This window comes from Opisthocomus hoazin, chromosome 15, assembly GCF_030867145.1.
Source record: "Opisthocomus hoazin isolate bOpiHoa1 chromosome 15, bOpiHoa1.hap1, whole genome shotgun sequence".
NCBI classification, from domain to species: Eukaryota; Metazoa; Chordata; class Aves; order Opisthocomiformes; family Opisthocomidae; genus Opisthocomus; species Opisthocomus hoazin.
The window spans coordinates 3,724,027-3,743,855 of NC_134428.1; the positions used below are offsets into that span (position 1 = coordinate 3,724,027).

The window sequence follows — 19,829 nt, forward strand, 5'->3', positions numbered from 1 at the left end:
TACATCTCCCTCTAACACTTCCCAAGGCCTTTTCACAGTTCACTCGCTGATTGTGTGCTGATCACAACAATTAGGAGAAAAGAAAAAAAAAAATACAGGTGCAGTTTGGTCTTCAATGATCCACCAGACTCGATACAGCCACGGACCGCCTGAGCACAGGAGAAACGGAAGGATGCTGTCTGTACAACAAAGCATGCATAGTCATGACGACGGGTCTGCCCCAACCACCTACCCTCTGGGAATGAAGTTTCCGTGTTGATAAAAAAAAAAGTTCCATCCTTCACATGATGCTTTATAAAATGGCTATACAATGAGTATCTGGAAAATAGATGCACTGAACAGAGACAACTCCATTTTATTTACTACAGAAAAAAAGCAGTTGTAACTATATCTGAAGCAGGGTACAGTATGGTGAGGCTGGAGAGCCTTAAGACATAGTTGACCTAGGATAAGTAACATTGTAGCATGCCGATGTCTCGTAAGGCAGATTGATGGCCACAAGGCAGTTGGGTGGTCAGGAAAGTCCTCCTCCTCCTGCCGACTGTTGTGTCAAAGGTCTCTGCATGCAAACGGTGTGATGGGGCTCTACTCGGCGGGCGCCGGCTGCGCTTCGTTCACGTCGCTGCCTTTGCTCTCCGCATCGTCGTCCGAGAGCTCCAGCGAGGCCCCTTCGAAGTGCAGCTGGCATCTCCCGGATCGACTCGAGGAGAAGGTGATGGGGCCCCCCCTTCCTGCAAACAGCAACTAGACAATACACGAAGGGTCGTGGCTCGCCCACAGCCCACGGCCCCATGCTGGTGGCTGCTCCGGGAAGACCTCCGCACTGAACCATGGAGGAACAGTTTGCCCCCAGCCACGGGGCAAATTTCACACACAGGGTCTTGAAACCCCTTCTCTGACCAAGGAGAAGACAGGCTGTGCGCAAACATTCCGGTATTCTGGTATTCCTGCTTAGCGCGTACCATCATCTTAATTTTGCAAGTCCCAAGCAACCTAAAATATTGCCTCTGTACAAGCACCGAGCACAGACCAAGTCCTAAACAGAGCAGGGTCTCTAAAATAATACCAACTACTCGTTTGTGCAGCGCTGCGCTGCACCCCTCCTGCCGCTCCTGTAAGCCTCTCTCTACCCCCGAGATGGTTTTGTTCTGCAGCAACCTCACCACTGCTGTCTGTGTACAATCTGTACAATCTGTACTCGGTAGAGACCTTGATCTCCAAGAGCTGCTCTCAAGGAAAATGCTGAGACATTCCCACTGGAGTGGGTATGGGAAAAAAAGGGATTGGTGCCAGCCACTGGAAAAATCACATAACCACAGAATGGTGGGGGTTGGAAGTGACCTCTGTGGGTCACCCAGCCCAACCCCCTGCCCAATCAGGGTCACCCAGAGCAGGCTGCACAGCACCGCGTCCAGGTGGGGCTGGAATATCTCCAGAGAAGGAGACTCCACAGCCTCCCTGGGCAGCCTGGGCCAGGGCTCCGTCACCCTCAGAGGGAAGAAGTTCTTCCTCGTGTTCAGCTGGATCTTCCTCAGCTTCAGTTTGTGCCCATTGCCCCTTGTCCTGTCGCTGGGCACCACTGGAAAGAGTCTGGCCCCGTCCTCCTGACACTCACTCTGCAGATAATTATCAGCATTTCTAAGGTCCCCTCGCAGCCTTCTCTTCTTCAGGCTGAACAAGCCCAGCTCCCTCAGCCTCTTCTCGTAGGAGAGATGCTCCAGTCCCCTCACCATCCTCATAGCCCTCCGCTGGACTCTCTCCAGTAGCTCCTCATCTTTCTTGAACTGGGGGGCCCAGCACCGGACACAGCACTCCAGATGGGTCCTCACTAGGGCAGTGTAGAGGGGAAGGAGAACCTCCCTCGACCTGCTGCCCACACTCCTCTTGATGCACCCCAGGATCCCATTGGCCTTCTTGGCACCCAGTGCACGCTGCTGGCTCATGGTCAACCTGTCGTCCGCCAGAACACCCAGGTCCCTCTCTGTGAGCTGCTCTCCAGCAGGGCCACCCCAGCCTGTACTGGTGCCTGGGGTTGTTCCTCCCCAGGTGCAGGACCCTGCACTTGCCCTTGCTGAACCTCATCAGGTTCCTTTCTGCCCAACTCTCCAGTCTGTCCAGGTCTCGCTGAATGGCAGCACAGCCTGCTGGTGTATCTACCACTCCTCCCAGGTTGGTGTCATCAGCAAACTTGCTGAGGGTACGCTCCGTCTCTTCATCCAGGTCACTGATGAAGTTAAACAAGACTGGGCCCAGTACTGACCCCTGAGGCACACCACTAGTTACCGGCCTCCAACCAGACTCGGCGCCGCTGATGACAGCCCTCTGAGCTCTGCCATTCAGCCAGTTCTCAATCCACCGCACCGAGCACTCATCCAGCCCACACTTCCTGAGCTGAACATCCCTAACACCAGCAGCGCCACAGCTGGATACTCCCCAAGGATGCACACTGCGGAGAGTCTGTGGGCACACGAGGGCTCAGACAAACCCTGCCCACCGCCACTGGCACCACCTACCTCAGCCTGTTCTTCAGGGTGCTGACCTCCCGGCTCAGGCCCTCGTTAGCCTCTGTGGCATCGTCCAGCTCACGCTGAAGTTTACATCGGGAAGCATTTGCAAGTGTGGCTTCCTCTTCATCCTCCTCCAGCTGGCGTTTGAGCTGCTTCATTCTGGCATTTGCCTTTTCCATCTGAAATATAAACCCAGGGACCCAGGATCAAACTAGACACCTGCAACGCCACGACCAGGAGTTAGCCAACGTCCTGTCCACCCAACCACTCCAGCTGGAGATGAACCAACACAGCCTCACCGCAGACTCCAGCCCGGGCTCCTGGAAACACTGCAGAGCTCCTGAGTCTGGGAGACCAGGAAGCGTAACGGACCATCACATCAGAGCTATCACGGGGAGGTTTTGACCACTGGGAACTACTCTAGTGGTTTAGTCATCAAGATAGATTCCCCAACATCTTTTCATTAACATGCTTCTTAGCAAGCCCTTTCTACTTAAAGTATGGTTTTATTTACCTTTTCTGAGAAATAGGCCTCAAAAGCTAAGCCCTTCCACCTACCGGCTCCTTGTACTGGTCTGCGTGTCGACACTCATCCTCCACCTGCATGAAGAATTCCTTCAATTTCTTCTCCGTACGACGGACCAGTTTGTTAGCAACTGCTCTTTCCCTAGAATAATCAAAAGCCGTCATTTGTCCCAGTACTTGAAGGCCAGGAAGACAAAATCTGTTCCTTCTGAAAGGCTCTCGCCTCATGGTGTAACTGATACTTCAGTTCTCCTAACACGCCTGCCACCATCAACAGCAGCAACAGTTTTAGCGTGCTGGTGGTTGGCTGGGATGCAGCTTTGAAAACATGAAGCCTTAGCACTGGAGCAATACCAGTATGGTATGCAGGCTCAAAAGAGGGATATCAAGGTGCTTCTTACAGAGTTATTGCTAACCAGTAACATGTTCCTCCCATAGAGCCAAAAGCACAAAAAGAACAAAGATTGTTATAAGACCTTCAGATTCTGGGAGGAACTAGCTTAAAACAAATACATATATTTGGAGGACCAAGATGACAAGGATAGACAGGAAGAGCTCACTGCAGAAAGACTTCTGCAGAGTACAGGATTCATCTCAACCAACTAAAGCTGTCACACCTAAGCTCTTCAACTGGCTTCCTCTAACCAAGGAGACCAGGTGTCTCAAGGCGATGTTTCATCTTGTCTCAAGAAACTTCTGCATCACCTTGTGCATCCTGGGACTACCAGTCAACATATTCACCTGGTTAATGTCCAGAGTTAATTCAGCAGCTTTAGTTACCGAGCAAATCGTTTCTGAAAGTTTCAACCCCAGTTACTTTGCAGCTCTCTTGTCAAAATGTGTCCCCCAAACAGTAGGTTTCCTGATCAGAAACCCCAATGCCTTTGCCGGAAGCTCATATCTCAGCCCTACAAAAACCTAAGGCACAGAGTTTTGAGACATGGCAAACACAAGCAAACAGATTTCTTTTTTTTCTTTTTCTCCTTACTTGGCTTCCTGCTCAAGCTGTTCTTCTAGCTGCACAATCTTGGCTTCTAGAGTAGAAATTGTTGCCTTGAACTTCGACTTCACAGATCCCTCCAGTTCCCGCAACTTGGCTTTCAGCTCTTTGTTCTGCCTTTCTAGCTGCTGCCGTGCATTTTCACTCTTCTGGGCAGCACTCCGCTCCCCAGCTAGCTCAGAATTCAGCGTGTCAATCTTTCAGAGGAGAAGGATAGAAGATCATTTGGTGCTATTGAGATCCTCCACTTATCTGCACACTGAAACATAGATTGCCCCTACAGCATTGCCACCAACAGACTCACCTGCAACGTGGTCTTTAGGAACCGCTCATTGAGAAGCTCCATGTTGCTCTGCTCTTCCTCGAGCTCTTCCTCCAATTGTGCAATCCGAGCTTCCAGCCGGCGCTTCTCATCCAGCAGCGCTGACCTAGAAAAGAAGTATTTGGGTCAAGACACGCTCAGATCTGATACAAAGCAACTGGCTATTTTGCTTTTGATACTTTAGACATTCCAAACTGTAACGAGAAGCTACTGTGTAAGCAATTCTCTTCGTAACAAGAAGGAATTTTTATCGGGACAACAGGTCAATACAGAAATTGCAAGCAGGCTACCAAGAACTGCAGCTGCTGGTGCCTGAAGTTCTTCAGATGCACAATTAATACATTTGATGACTCACTTTCCCGAAGCGCTGTTTGCAATCTCATCAGCCAACTCATCCCTTTCTTGCTCAGCATGACGACGAGCTCTTTCAGACGCAGCAAACTCCTGTGAAGGTTTAGGAAATATTCATTACAGCATTAGGAATCTCAAAACTTCTGCATACAATTATGCCTTCTAATAACTTCTGGGAGATGCTGTGAAGTGTGATATCGCCGAGGTCTTTTAATGGATAAACAGAACCAACAGCTGTAAAAGCTAGCAGGACGCATCACCTTGATCTTTCCCTCCCGTAACTGCCACATGACTACTATGAATTTACTTCTCTCCGTCCCCTGAAAAGGCCAGTAACATTCAAGCCCTAAGCAGGAGGAGAAAACCGTTCTGTCACATGCTTTAATTCATTAAGTATAACGTGGGCACTAAATTAAGCAAATTTTTTAGGTTCCTACAGAGTACGTAGCATGACTGAAAGCAAAGTATAGAAAATGAATTTTTAGCACAAAAGTATAACAGCGCTGAATCTTGTATTGTGAAATTGTATTGAGTGGTAGAAACACCCAGACATTCACCAAGAAGGACACAATCTAATGCACTGCAAGTGCAAGACTGACTAGTTTGAAGTCTGTGAAAGAATGACATGGAGAAGCTCTAGTAAGTTGTAGGTAAAAGTCTCAAACATTAAGTGCAGTGTAAGCTGAGTGATTGCTTCAACCTTTGCAGCTAACAGGGTAAAAAGAGGTCGTCTCTCACACTAGGCAATTCTGTTGCCTTCAAACCTCAAACGTTTAACCTTGTGGCAGACAACGGAGATAATCGGAGATAAGTGACAGTGATATGTAGCACGACTTGGAGCTCTTCCATGAATTGCCAACAATGAGGGAACAGATGCCCGTAAAAGAAAGGGATGAGGACCTCAGATAGCAGAGAGATAAACCTCCACAGACTTAAATGGTCCACTGAGGTACTGGAGAGATTGTTAGGTTTTTATATACTTCCAGTGACCAGTTTTAGTACTGACAGTGTGCACCACAGCTTCCAGAGACTCTCAAACCACCTTGTAAATTTTAGTGAGGCTTGAAATCTGTTTAAGCAGTAGTAAGGCTTCCCTGCTACCCAGGCAGGGAAAGGAAGTCCAGACTACTAGAAGGATTCCTACAAAGATATAATAAGCTCACTAATGACCTGGGGCAGTAAGGAAGAGAAACATCTCCAGACTCCCACTTTTCTGTTCAACCCACTGGATAGCTTTTTCCTTTTTCTTTTTTTTTAAAAAAACAAACACCCTCTGGCCTTCCCCTTTTCTCTAGAAAGAAAACCAGATTTCTTGGATTTCAATCTCATCTCTTGGAGCTGGAGTATTTCTGCTTCAAGACCTTTGAGCTTCTTTTCACTTTCTTTGGACTGTGCAAAGATCTCATCTCTGGATGCAAGGGCTTCTTCTAGCTCCAGCTGGTAGTCTTTCATTTGAGCCTGCAGTTGGAGAGCAGAGGAAAGAATAAGCCATGATACAGCAGGACAACCACAAGATTTATTAGTAGCTCTGAAGCTTTTTTGCCCTTAGGAGGCAAGACCTTCCTCCTAAAGTGGCTTCACTCCACTTAAATATATTTATTTTCAGTTCTTATTTTCATAGAATTATAGAATGGTTTGGGTTGGACAGGACCTTTAAAGATCAGAGTTCTATCCCTCTGCCACGGGCAGAGACACCTTCCAGGCTGCTCAAAGCCCCATCCAACCTGGCCTTGAACACTGCCAGGGAGGGGGCAGCCACAGCTTCTCTGGGCAACCTGGGCCAGTGCCTCATCACCCTCAGAGTGAAGAATTTCTTTCTTATATCCAATGTAATTCTACCCTCTTTCAGTCTAAACTCTTCATTTTCTCATCTTTCCATCACTCACTCCTCATCAGAAATATCCCATTAGAAGACTTCACTTCATTTATTAGTATATTTCTTGTAGGAAAAAACCTCTAGTAGAGGTAGTAGAGATACCTTTGTAGTAGATAGGTAATGCTCTTGCAATTGTCTTGGAAAAAAACAAACCTATTTACTTAAATTGACTGATAAAACCTATTACAAGTACTCAAGGTAAGAAACTTCTCAGTGTAGAAGTACCACAATTCACCATTTTGCACATATAACGTAGAAGCACATACTTTCCTTCCCGTAAGACACTTAACACAGACTGATATCTTAATTCACACAAGTTTGACTTCAGATGCTAAAAGAATAAAGCTGGAGAAACTGCATTGAAGTTGTACCTGCATCTTCGCAATACCACTAATCATGAGAGCACTTATTTCAGGTGCTTGCATGAAAGTGTACAGAGATCAGGTATGAACTCTGTAACTGACTCAGCCTCTGGGAATAGAGAAGCCGCTACTGCTAGGTACCAGCATTTCTTGCTTTAATCTCCATTCCCTTCTCATCCAGCGCCTGGACCAAGTTCCAAAATTGCCCTCATTCAGTTGAAGTAGGATTGCCAAGGAATAGAGTGGACAGGGCAGAAAGGCAATGCAGTTTGCTCTATGCTTTACATGGTCTTGCCATGGCCTCATACTCCTGCAGCTTTGGGCCATGGCACTGAAAGCCTTGGGAAAACTGACCTCTACTAAAGACGGAGTATTTCTCTGGGAATGGGAAATAAATCCTTGACACAAGTACTGGATTCTTCTTGCCAATCTAAAAAGAATAGGCATCTTGGAGCTTTTTCAAAGCAACTAAAATTTACTCCTCCTATTTCTCTGGAGCTTTTTTGGCTTCCTCAACTAGAGGAAGTAGCAATCAGCAAGAGCTGAGCTGAAATCAGTAAATTCAAAGATACAAACAACCATAAATTTTAAAGATTCAGCCTCAAAAGCAATCCTCAGTAAATCCTTATGCAAAGCGTTGAAAATGATGACTATTGAATAGAAGCACGTGGGGGACAATCTTAACTCCTTAGCAACAAAAGGATGAGAGGAGTTTTGAGCGGCTGATAAGTTCAGGCCAGATACTGTGACGCGTGCCAGCATAGCTGAGTCTGATACTCCTTCTTGCCTTCACACTACAAATGCATGTAACAAAAAGCAGCACCCTTGACACACTGTCAGCAGGAGGGAAAGCAGCTCAGCTGATTTGCTGTGCCTACCTGGAGCTTAAGTAGCTGTTTGATTGCTTCACCTCGAGCCTTGTTTGCAGCTTCTATCTGACCTTCCAGGTCTTTCGTATCCATCTCCATTTCCTTCTTGGCTGCCACAGCAAGAGCCCTCTGTTTGCACTCATCTTCCAGTTCTGCCTCCAGCTCTCGCACCTGTGAAATCAAGGGATTTAACAGGCTCAAGCTCCAGGAACAGAGCAAACACAAAATCCTAACAAAATGGCTGATGAATCCAAAAGGCCTTTGCAGATCAGAATTAGCATTACTTGATTCGAAGAGCCTACAGAACTCAGCTACATGGGAAGACACTGCAGATGGCAAAAAAATCCACAAACTGGAAGCAGAGATCTCTGAACTGACAAAAGGAAAATAAGGAAAAGAGCTCAGCGTCTGAAGCATTTCCATTTCATCTGTTCAGCTACTTCATGATCAGCTTCTGGCCCAGTACATATGTCTACATTTAGGTATGACTTGGGGGCAGATGTTGCTAATTCTGATCGAACCACTAAGAGGAAAATACGACATAGAATCACCACACATTCTCAAGAAAAAAAAAAAAGAAATAATTCTCTTTGAAACAGATGTGCTACTAGAATGTATACACCAACAGCTTTTCTTTTTTTCAAAAGAAAACAGAGAAGCAAAGTATCTAAGAAAGCAACTAACAAGAACTAAGATGAACTCATACAACAATAAAAGTGAGCCAGAAGTGCCACAGGTTACCAACATGAAGGAATATGTTTCTTTTGAATCAAGCCTCCCTCCTCATGCCAGGTCAGGAGCTCTTGTCCAGTGCAAGACAATAGCAATTCAGCATTGCAGGGAACATCAAAAGCCTTCCAGGTCAATGCTTTTATTTATTTCTAGGAGATCTCTATACAGGTGATTCTCAGTAAGTTTTTCTTTTCTTGTGATAAATCTTGAAATATTAGGTGCTTTTTCCTTAAAGCTTTAGAAATGTTAATTTAGATCTATCTTCTCCTACAAGCATGAAATTTTAAAGGCATTTCTTTAGAACTCTAGTATCATAAAGCAGATCTGAAGAGACTCAAGTCTGGCAAATCTGGAATCTTTGCTACGTTTTTCATTTAAGAAACTGTTCACTTAATTACAGTCTTTCAGTCTATGTCGGCATCCATGGTTTTGTTGCTGTACACCAAACAGGACGGGCTTGAAGGACACCCATGCAGCAACAGCCAAATCTAGTTGCATGTTGAGTGCTTTTGAGGCAAGGTACAGTTGAATTGGAGAACCATCACTGGTAGACTAACATTAACAGTGGCTAGTAGGGGATATTGCCCAGCTCACTAGGGATGAGCCTAGGCTTGGAGTGCCAAGGCCAGGGGTGAGATTGACAGCCCAGCTCAAGTGTGTTTACACCAATGCACGTAGTATGGCCAATAAACAGGAGGAGCTGGAAGCCATTATACAGCAGGACGGCTACGACTTGGTCGCCATCACAGAAACGTGGTGGGACAACTCGCATGACTGGCATGCTGTCATAGATGGCTACAGACTCTTTAGGAAAGACAGACCAACAAGGAGAGGTGGGGGAGTTGCTCTATATGTGAGGTAGCAACTGGAATGCATTGAGCTTGGCCTGGGGGCAAGTGAAGAAGGAGTTGAAAGCTTGTGGGTTAGAATTAAGGGACAGGCTCACACGGGTGACATTACGGTGGGTGTATACTACAGGCCACCCGACCAGGAGGAGGAGGTTGATGAAGCCTTCTACAGACAGCTGCAAGCAGCCTCACAGTCACAGGCTCTGGTTCTCATGGGGGACTTCAACCACCCTGACATGAGCTGGGAAGACCATACAGCTAGGCAGGCGCAATCCAGGAGGTTCCTACAGAGCATCGATGATAACTTTCTGATGCAAGTGGTGGAGGAACCAACAAGGAAAGGCGCGCTGCTGGACCTCGTGTTAACAAACAAGGAGGGACCGGTGGAGGACGTGAAGGTTGGAGGTAGACTCGGCTGCAGTGACCATGAAATGGTCGAGTTCAGGATCCTGCGTGGAGGAAGCAGGGCGATAAGCAGGATCAAAACCCTGGACCTCAGGAGGGCTGACTTTGCCCTCTTCAAGGAGCTACTGGGAGGAATCCCGTGGGCCAGGGCTCTCGAAGGCAGGGGGGTCCATGAGTGCTGGTCGCTTTTTAAACAACACTTCTTCCATGCACAGGAGCAATGCATCCCCCTGAGAAAGAAATTTAGCAAAGGAGGCAGGAGACCTGCATGGTTAAACAAGGAGCTTCTAGCGGAGATCAGGCAGAAGAGAAAGGTGCATGGCATGTGGAAAGAGGGACAGGCCACTTGGGAAGAGTACAGAAACGTAGTGAGAGCATGCAGGGATGCGATGAGGAAGGCCAAGGCTCACCTGGAATTGAAGCTGGCAAGGGATGTCAAAAACAACAAGAAGGGCTTCTTCAGCTACATCAGCAGCAAAAGGAAGGCTAGGGACAACGTGGGGCCGCTGCTGAATGAGGCGGGTGTCCTGGTGACGGAGGATGTGGAGAAGGCAGAGCTAATGAATGCCTTCTTTGCTTCAGTCTTCAGTGCTAAGACTGGCCCTCAGGAATCCCAGGCCCCGGAGGTAAGAGAGGAAGCCTACAGAGAGGACGACTTTCCCTTGGTCGAGGAGGACTGTGTGAGGGATCGCTTAAGCGATCTGGATGTCCACAAATCCATGGGCCCCGATGGAATGCACCCACGAGTGCTCAGGGAGCTGGCGGATGTCATTGCTGAGCCACTCTCCATCATCTTTGAGAGGTCCTGGAAGACAGGAGAGGTGCCCGAGGACTGGAGAAAGGCCAATGTCACTCCAATCTTCAAAAAGGGCAAGAAGGAGGACCCAGGGAACTACAGGCCGGTCAGCCTCACCTCCATCCCGGGAAAGGTGATGGAGCAGCTTATCCTGGAGGCCATCATCAAGCAAGTGGAGGAAAAGAAGGTTATCAGGAGTAGTCAGCATGGATTCACCAAGGGGAAATCATGCCTGACCAATCTGATAGCTTTCTACGATGACATGACTGGCTGGGTAGACGAAGGGAGAGCTGTGGATGTTATCTACCTTGACTTCAGCAAGGCTTTCGACACAGTCTCCCATGATATCCTCCTGGGGAAGCTGAGGAAGTGTGGGCTGGATGAGTGGTCGGTGAAGTGGATAGAGAACTGGCTGAATGGCAGAACTCAGAGGGTTGTCATCAGCGGCGCTGAGTCTAGTTGGAGGCTGGTGACAAGTGGTGTCCCTCAGGGGTCAGTACTGGGCCCAGTCTTGTTTAACTTCTTCATCAACGACCTGGATGAAGAGTTAGAATGTACCCTCAGCAAGTTTGCTGACGACACCAAACTGGGAGGTGTGGTAGATACACCAGAAGGCTGTGCTGCCATTCAGCGTGACCTGGATAGGCTGGAGAGCTGGGCAGAGAGGAACCTGATGAGGTTCAACAAGGGAAGTGCAGGGTCCTGCACCTGGGGAGGAACAACCTCATGCACCAGTACAGGCTTAGGGTGGACCTGCTGGAGAGCAGCTCTGCGGAGAGGGACCTGGGTGTCCTGCTGGACGACAGGTTAACTATGAGCCAGCAGCGTGCCCTGGCTGCCAAGAAGGCCAATGGGATCCTGGGGTGCATCAAGAAGAGTGTGGCCAGCAGGACAAGGGAGGTTCTCCTTCCCCTCTACACTGCCCTGGTGAGGCCTCATCTGGAGTACTGTGTCCATTTCTGGGCTCCCCAGTTCAAGAAGGATGAAGAGCTACTGGAGAGAGTCCAGCGGAGGGCTACAAGGATGGTGAGGGGACTGGAGCATCTCCACTATGAGGAGAGGTTGAGGGAACTGGGCTTGTTCAGCCTGAAGAAGAGAAGGCTGCGAGGGGACCTTATAAATGCCTACAAATATCTGAAGGGTAGGTGTCAGGAGGATAGGGCCAAGCTCTTTTCAGTGGTGCCCAGTGACAGGACAAGGGGTAATGGGCACAAACTGAGGCACAGGAAGTTCCGTCTGAACATGAGGAGGAACTTCTTCTCTCTGAGGGTGACGGAGCACTGGCCCAGGCTGCCCAGGGAGGTTGTGGAGTCTCCTTCTCTGGAGATATTCAAGACCCGCCTGGACAAGGTCCTGTGCAGCCTGGTGTAGGTGACCCTGCTTCGGCGGGGGGGTTGGACTAGATGACCCACAGAGGTCCCTTCCAACCCCTACTATTCTGTGATTCTGTGATTCTGTGATTCTGTAATCCACAACAAGACCTATTGTCTTGTTGGTAAAGATCCATGCTTGGGACTTCTATAGGATGGGATCTTTAAGCATAGAGTTTTATTTTCCTGGTAGCAAGTTCTCAAAGCCATAGAGCTTTGTCAAAGATCATCACGCCCTTCCCACTATGAAGCACAGTAAGATACATACTTGTTTAACCAGAATCCTCTTTTTCTCTTCATTCTGTTCATCTCTGGCTTGCAGATCTCTCTCAAACTGGGCTTTCATAGCTTGCATGTTCACCTCCAAACGAAGTTTAGCATCTTCTGTGGCCTGCAGTTCATCTTCCAGTTCCTCAAGCTCAGTCCTCATCTCTTCAACCTGTTGCTCTAAAGTTCTTTTTGATTTCTCCAGTTCATGGACCTAAGCCACAAACATTAATCAGACCCTCTCAAAATCAGCAGTTAACAGCAAAAGTAGACATTATATGAACTCAGTACACTACACTTTGTGATGCTCCAAACTGGACAATCAGAACAGGGAGAGCAGCATCTCTAAGATACAGATTAGAGAACCAAACAAACATCCGTGCAGATGAATGGAGAGATGAGCTGTGCAATATTCACAGAGAAAAAGTAGTAGTAGTAAGACAAGCTCTTAAATCCAGCACAAGTGCCATTAGGCATTTGGCCAGCAACTGCTGCTCTCCAAGTCTTCACATCTTTTGAACAGGCCTCATCTTAATAGAGACCACCCTCTTGTTCTGAGCATTAATTCCTCCAGAATTTTGGGTTACAAATCAGCCTCAAAACGTTCCATATTTGTGTCAAAAACACTTCTCCAACCAGGGAATTTTCCTGTGTTGTTCCCTGTGCAGTTCATAACAAAATAGGGTGTGGAAAGTTACTTACATTTTTGCCCACATCATTTTTCGAGCCCATTAAGTCTTCCATATCTGCCCGCAACTGTTTGTTCTGTCTTTCAAACTCTTCCTTAGCTTCCAGGGCTTCTTCCAAAGCCCGAGCCAGAGACAGTGCTTTGGTTTCCTTCTCCCTTGCCTCTGCTTCAGCACGATCTCTTTCCTCTGCATATCTGGCAGAAATGTTCTTTTCTTCTGCCAGCATCTGAATATAAGAAATAATTAATCCATCTCATCAGTTCTATAATCAGATCCTTCCTGCCTCAGAGGTGTTTTAGTCACTGAAGTGGTTAATGCTCTGAGTTTAACTGGCATTCAGAAGCTGTCTAGTCTCTCAGTCTTGATCCAAAGGCTAGTAAGAAAACAGCTACAGCTACTCTGGAATGAGGTGAGGAAAGCAAGCTACTAATCAAGATGAAATAGTTTTCCTATTATTTCCATCATTCAGTCTTCACACCCTTTCTTAGTCTATCCTGAGGTATTACAATAATAGTCTGAAGTTTTTGTTCCAATAGAATTTCTTTTTTGTATGTAAAGAGCTTATTACTTGATCTAACAAGACTCCAAGATGGCATTTAGCTCACTGAAATTAGAAGCAACAAGTTACTCCTAACAAAGGCCAAGCTGCTCCCAAAAGATTTATCAATCAACACAAACAAGATGCCATTTAAAAATCATAGAAATCAGCAAGATGACAGGAAACTAGACTACCTGATCAAACTTCTTCAGCTTTTTCTTCAGGCTATAAACAATCTGGCGCTGATGATCTAGGTCTACCACCACGTAATCCAACTCTTGCTGCAGACGATTCTTTGTCTTTTCCAGTTTGTCATAAGCCATTGCCTTCTCCTCTAGGCGTTGGCTTAAGGACTCCGCGTCCTTCAGTAATTTCTTTTTGTTTTCCTCCAAGCCTTCAATGGTTCCCAAGTCATCATCTACCTTTTTCTTAGCATCAGCCAACTGAAATTAAATAAAAGAAAATAATGTTCCTTGGTACATCATGAAAAGGAAAGAAAGGCAACAAGTCAAAAATACAAAACTAGGTGTTATTGCTAGCTAGAGTAACACAAAAATTATGAGCTAACAGGAGTCCAAGTAGGGGAAAGTCCTGTCCACTGCAGTTAGTTGTACTGGTCACTATGGCAATTGAGAAAGTCCATGGAAAATTTTATTCCAAAGTGTGGTCGAGCATACGTGCAAGTTACATGACATTTTTCCAAGAGGTTTAGGACACCAATTCATCTCACCTGGAACGTGCAGCCCTTACAGAAGTCTTGCCATGTACAACAGCTTACCTGTGATTGTAAGGCAAGCATCTGTTTCTCCAAATTCTTTCTGGCCTCCTCTTCCTCTTCCTGCTTCTCTTGCAGGTTGTTCTTCTCCTCTTCCAGCTGCCTAATCCTACTGCTCAGGTTGAGTTTCTGGCGGGTTTCTTCCTGAAGCAGCTCCTGTTACACAAACAGGCATATTCAAAGTTCCGTTTGGTTCATAGCGTGTTAAGTGTGGCCTTGGCCCACCACCCTCCATTACTCTACTTGGAGGTTCAGGTTTGATTATTTTTCTCTCAGCAGTTTTGTACAACGACATGCTTATGAAGCCATCCGTAATTTGGGTTTTCAAAAAGGTACTGCTCAGTCATTTGGGGCACACTTAAGCCTTTATGAAGCGTATTTCTCAGAGAATCCATGCCACTGTCTGTTCATAGAAGCCAATGGATGATACTTTTCTATCTTCAAAGGGACAAGCACAGCAGTTGCCTTCAAAATATATCTTTCTTTTCCAACAAGCATATAGAGTCCCTAGTTTAAATCACCTGAGACGAATATATAGCAACAAATCCTGCAATGACAGCATGCTTTCAAGATTCACTGCATTGCTTAAATGTAAAGGTCAGTTTAAAGACAGCTGTAATTTGGCAGTGGAAACTTCTGTCATAACCGAGACTAATGAAAAGTGTAACCACCAGCCCTCTCTTCCCTCACCCTGTTCCTCACAGAACTCTCCAACTGTAATGAACATTACTCAAATAGTCACCATTAGCATTTTTATACAGGGGAAAAAAAAAAAGAGCATATTTAAGTGATGAATACATGTATCAAGCTGCACTATTTAACCCAAAAACCAAACACTGGCAGTTTCAACAACTTAAGCTGAAGTCAGTAAAGAACTTCAGCCTAAGTCAGTAAAAGACAGGGTATTGTCCCTCGTGCCTTTCACACACCCCAAGGACCTTATTTGCATTAACATCCTACTTGGAAAGGTTTTTTTGACTTAATGCTTATCTCCCACAGAGACTAAGAAATAAAAAAGAGAAACTGAAAGGCTACAGTCTATCAAGCAGTAAATCTTAGATAATGAAAAACTGGCTCCACATGTAGCTGAGCAATCATCATACATCGCATTTCACTAGACTTCAATAGGAAATACAGCTTCTACCCATGGGGCTTTCCAAACCATGAATGAAAATGTATTTTCTGTTATGCAGTTAGCATTTCAATGAGGAACAAAGCTTCAGCGTTAAGTTCAAGCTTCACTGCACACACACCTGTGTATCCTGAAGCTGAGATTCCAAACTAGCCGCATCCTTGGCAAACTTAATGCCTTTCTTCTCTGCTTCCTCCAGGAGACTTGAGACATTATCCAACTCGTTCTGCAAAGCAAGCAGTCTAAAGGTAATAACGCGCAGCAGATCCATGGCAAAGCCTACATCTGACACGGAACACAAAACCTCCACAAATTCCATGGAAGGCAAGACAACAACACATCCCAGGTACAACAAGCTAAGAACACTGAAGTTTGATTAGAAACGTGTCAGTCCTGAACTTAAGACAGAACATAATAAGAGTTAGCCATGGTATTTAGCAGAGCATGTCATTCCAACATCTACAGTCATATTTAAAGCTATTTTTCATTATAGGATCATGTATTTTATAGGACCGTGTATTTTACAGTACCATTAATTCAAGGATTATCAGGGTGGCAGCTGGGTTTAAAGCATCACTGCAAGAGAAAAGGTCAATGCCAGGTGCCAATTCTTGCTATTTTAGGCTATGCTACTTGTATATACAGTGAGAGACTGCCAAAACGCTTCCCCCAAAAAGAATGGGGCAATTCCCTTTTTCAAGCACTTTAGCTTGATTTACTCATAGTACTCTCTGCTGTGGCTAAGAAGTCAGCTCTGACTGCATTTTGTCTATTTTCTCCATTTCGCAGAGGAACAGCCCTTTACTTGCAATCCCTATCTGTCAAGTTCCTTTTGAAGCACAAAAGGAAACGTGTGGCCATCATCAATCAGTACATTTTTGCTCAAGCCTACAAATGAGCTCAGCCCACTCTACTCAACTCCACATCCAAGCCAAAAACCTGTAGGCCAGCTGTCAGCAGAGCCTCCTACAGGATTTGGTCTCCAAAATGGGAAGCCATGTACTTCAAAGCCACTGTGATTCTTACATAGTCCAAAAAGTTCAGGATTCATGTCATGGCTCTCCAGCTATCTGAGGTGTGTCACCGCTTTCAAGCCCCTCAAGTACACGAGTACATGACTGAGATCGCCTCCCACATCAACTACAGTCCCCGTTCCTGTAGACCTAGCTGCATCTTTGGTAGTCATTCCTCCTAGCCACTTCTGTATATGGTTAAAGCTTTTACTTTCTTGTGTATAGTTCAGCAGTTTAGGAATTCCATACAGCCTTACCTGCAGCTTGTTAGCTTTCTCCGCCAGCTCCACCCTCACTCTTTCTCCTTCTGTGACCCTAGCAGTTAGCTCTTGCACCTGAGCATCGAGCTTCTTCCTCTTATGTTCAGACTCTGCCTTGACCTGCTGCAGTACCTTCACTTCACAGGCCAACTCCTTGTTGTCGGACTCTAGGCCTTGCTTGTTTTTTTCAAGATTTGCTTTGAACTAGGAAAAACAAACGGGAAGAACTTCAACACTTTTTTACATATCAATAAAGTTTTCTGCTAAAAATATTCAGTCCAGCAAATCAGGATTATAAGCTCAAAGATAAAACAACTGCTCAGCAAGTTTTAAGTAGGGAGCATTTAAAATCCTGCTGTGTAACATTTTGCATATGTTAGCCAAAAAAATTAAGGTAATGCAAGTTAATCCACTCTCAGATATCACAGGTAACAGCGAGGACCAGAAGATATTTCTATGAATTCAGTAAGATCTGGGATGTCAGTGCTGTGAAAGGACCATGTGAGTAGCACTGAGCAGGAAGGAATGTGCCCATTAACAGATCAGTATGGCTCATCTCACAGAAATAAAAGGAAAGATATCAGCTACAGCTGCCCTGATTTTAGTAGGCATAGCAGCCTGGAGGTGCATAATAAAGCACTATTCACCACTGCGCTGACATTTGTCAAAAACCTTTTTAAAATGGTAGTAATTACCATAAGGGATGTTTAAGTGCCATTCTTACTATATTGCCAGAACTGACAATCTTATCACAGGACCTTTGTTTAAGATTGTAGGGTATTTTTCTGTCTTTTTATGCTCTTATTGAGAATATTTAATGAATAAGGAGCACAGGAAACACGTAAGATTTTCAGGTGAATAAACTATAATTTCCATCAGGTTTAACTACTATATTTCTCACGTAGTATTTTAAACTAAGGAGGCTTCTGAAATATTTCTACACAAAAATATTAGTACAGTATATGAACTGTCCACCCATATATCTGTGAATGACTAGAAATAAAATTTTACAAGCTAGAGATACTTTTTTTTTTTTTTGGCAGTGTTGGATTAATTCTACTTCTGAACAAAGACACTGAAGCTGCACTAGTAGGAACCACGTTGTCCAGGTGTGCCGCTTCCTCTGCTCTGGCAGGGGTTACCAGAGACACAATAGAACTCTGCAAATCAGCAAGATACTCCACAGATATCTAGCACTGGAGGTCACGGCACAAGCATAAAGTGAAGAGTGGCTGGAAGAGCTTTTACGCTACCCGTACTCACAGTTTGTTATTTGTGAGTGTCGACATTACAATTACCTTACTTGGAACCATTCCGCAGTTCGCTTAGGCAGAGAACTGCTTTTCACCAAATAAGCACATAGGCTGCTCGAGAATTCCCACAAAAGTACTACATAAATTTATCTCTAGGTGCACTGTTTCCAGGTCTAACAAACACTTTTAGATAGTCTTGTCATCTATTTGAAAAGTTGCTATATGTTCAAACCAGCAGGATATATTTGATTCAACTGCAGTAGTTAAGTATGTACAGAGGACAATCACTGGAAGTGACCACGCCACTGATGTTACTTATAAAAGTCCTGAAGCTGAAAAATGTATTTCTGTAATTAATTTTCTGCTCACCCTTTTGGCCTGTTCCAGTTGTTCAGAGAGCTCTTCCAGGGCAGTAGCATGCCTCTGCCTGATTTCCTGGATCTGTGCTTCATGGTTTTTGGTTTCCTCTTCAATTGCTTTCTTCAGTTCAGCCACCTCCTGCTCTCGCTTTGTCCTAGAGGAAGCATCAATAGTTCTCAAAAATCAACATTTTAGTCTTTTGTAAATTCAAGGTGAATTTTAATGGTGCCTGCTTATACAGACACATGATCCTACCTCAGCTCTTGCTGTGCTGCAGTGGTATCCAAGGTATCTTCTAGTTCAGTTTTTAAAGCCTCCAGCTCTTCACTTAAATCTCTTTTCTGCTTTTCCGCCTTGTTGCGAGATGTCTTCTCCTTTTTTTGTCTTCTCCTTTTTTTTTGTCTTCCCCTTTTTTTTGTCTTCTCCTCCTTTTTTAAGCACTCTATGGAAGTAAAGGATTACATTTATAAGCAATTTTTTCCTGTTGTTATCCTCAGAAGGTTCAGGGGCAGGGCAATGGGACAGCAAGAAGGGTGGGAAGTTTAATATACACTCTGTCAATTCTTTCTCCAGACTGCAGCTGGAAGGGTGACTGGGAAAGATGAAATAGCAAAGTAGAACTGCATGATTCAGATAGAAAGTCAAGAAAAAGTCAATGACTGGAGAAAAAAGTTTGAAGTAAGGTAACAAACATAATCACATGTTGACAGAAAAATAAGGAATAGAATCTAACAGAAGAGCAGTTTGAGCTGCTCGGCCAGATGATCGCAGACATCAGGATTCAAAAATGAAGAACTACAGACTGGAAAAAATTATGGCTTGCATAGTTGTGGAAGGGCTAGGCTAGACTCCAAAAGGTCTACTGGAAAATAGTGTAACTTAAAGAAAACTTGGATAAACAATTTTTGCAAGTATCTGTACCACTAACTCACATCCCATTGATATTTAGCAAGACTTTGCAACCCTGATAGCCTCCAGTAATTTCCTTGTGTAGCCAAGATGCTCCTGCCCTAAGGTATTTCTTTGTGAAAACCACCCAGTTATCAGTGCCCTAGCAATAAAATACATTTAGATGATCTGCCTGTGGTCTGATTAAGATAGTTATTGGCTGCATTGTCTACAGTTAGCTAATGACCAGGTATGTAATATATTGAAGTCACAGGAAGGTTTTGCTTAGCATAGCATTAGCACAATTCAACATCTATTAGAATAAATGTAAGTTATTAGACTTGTTCAATACTTTGTGGGTTCTCAGTGCAGGGATTTCTCACACCCCTCCTAAGTCTGCTACAAGATCAGGACATCTTCTACATGGAAACGGAGCCATATTCAAGAATCATATCTTAGAGCTACCGAGGGGTATTTGGGATTTTCCAGACAATCTAAAGTAACATTGTTTTTCTCTAAACAGCTCCTCATTCAAAAAAAAAAATAGCACTTTTCTCTGTTTTTACATTATATTTCTGGCAGGTGACAGAAGAGTGTCATAAGACACAATTTCGCAATGGGGAAAACTCACAGTAAACTGAATTAGTGGGGGTTTTTTTGGGTTTTGTGGGTTTTTGTTGCCCCCCCCCCC

The 19,829-nt window shown here is 45.1% G+C and overlaps 1 protein-coding gene across 1 annotated transcript in view; it reads right to left on the reverse strand.

Moving 5' to 3' along the window:
• Positions 1 to 223: 223 nt before the first annotated feature.
• Positions 224 to 19,829, reverse strand: part of LOC142363305 (myosin heavy chain, embryonic smooth muscle isoform-like) — a 104,028-nt gene continuing 84,422 nt past the window's right edge. The window contains exons 2-17 of the mRNA XM_075436824.1: positions 18,506 to 18,692; positions 18,260 to 18,404; positions 16,635 to 16,841; positions 15,486 to 15,590; positions 14,236 to 14,388; positions 13,652 to 13,900; positions 12,933 to 13,145; positions 12,232 to 12,444; positions 7,822 to 7,983; positions 6,037 to 6,163; positions 4,710 to 4,800; positions 4,337 to 4,460; positions 4,021 to 4,229; positions 3,066 to 3,174; positions 2,514 to 2,686; positions 224 to 731 (exon numbers count right to left, since the gene is read on the reverse strand). Of these exons, the coding sequence (XP_075292939.1) occupies positions 515 to 731; positions 2,514 to 2,686; positions 3,066 to 3,174; positions 4,021 to 4,229; positions 4,337 to 4,460; positions 4,710 to 4,800; positions 6,037 to 6,163; positions 7,822 to 7,983; positions 12,232 to 12,444; positions 12,933 to 13,145; positions 13,652 to 13,900; positions 14,236 to 14,388; positions 15,486 to 15,590; positions 16,635 to 16,841; positions 18,260 to 18,404; positions 18,506 to 18,692 (2,684 nt within the window). The 3' untranslated portion in view covers positions 224 to 514. The remainder of the gene's footprint in view (positions 732 to 2,513; positions 2,687 to 3,065; positions 3,175 to 4,020; positions 4,230 to 4,336; positions 4,461 to 4,709; positions 4,801 to 6,036; positions 6,164 to 7,821; positions 7,984 to 12,231; positions 12,445 to 12,932; positions 13,146 to 13,651; positions 13,901 to 14,235; positions 14,389 to 15,485; positions 15,591 to 16,634; positions 16,842 to 18,259; positions 18,405 to 18,505; positions 18,693 to 19,829) is intronic.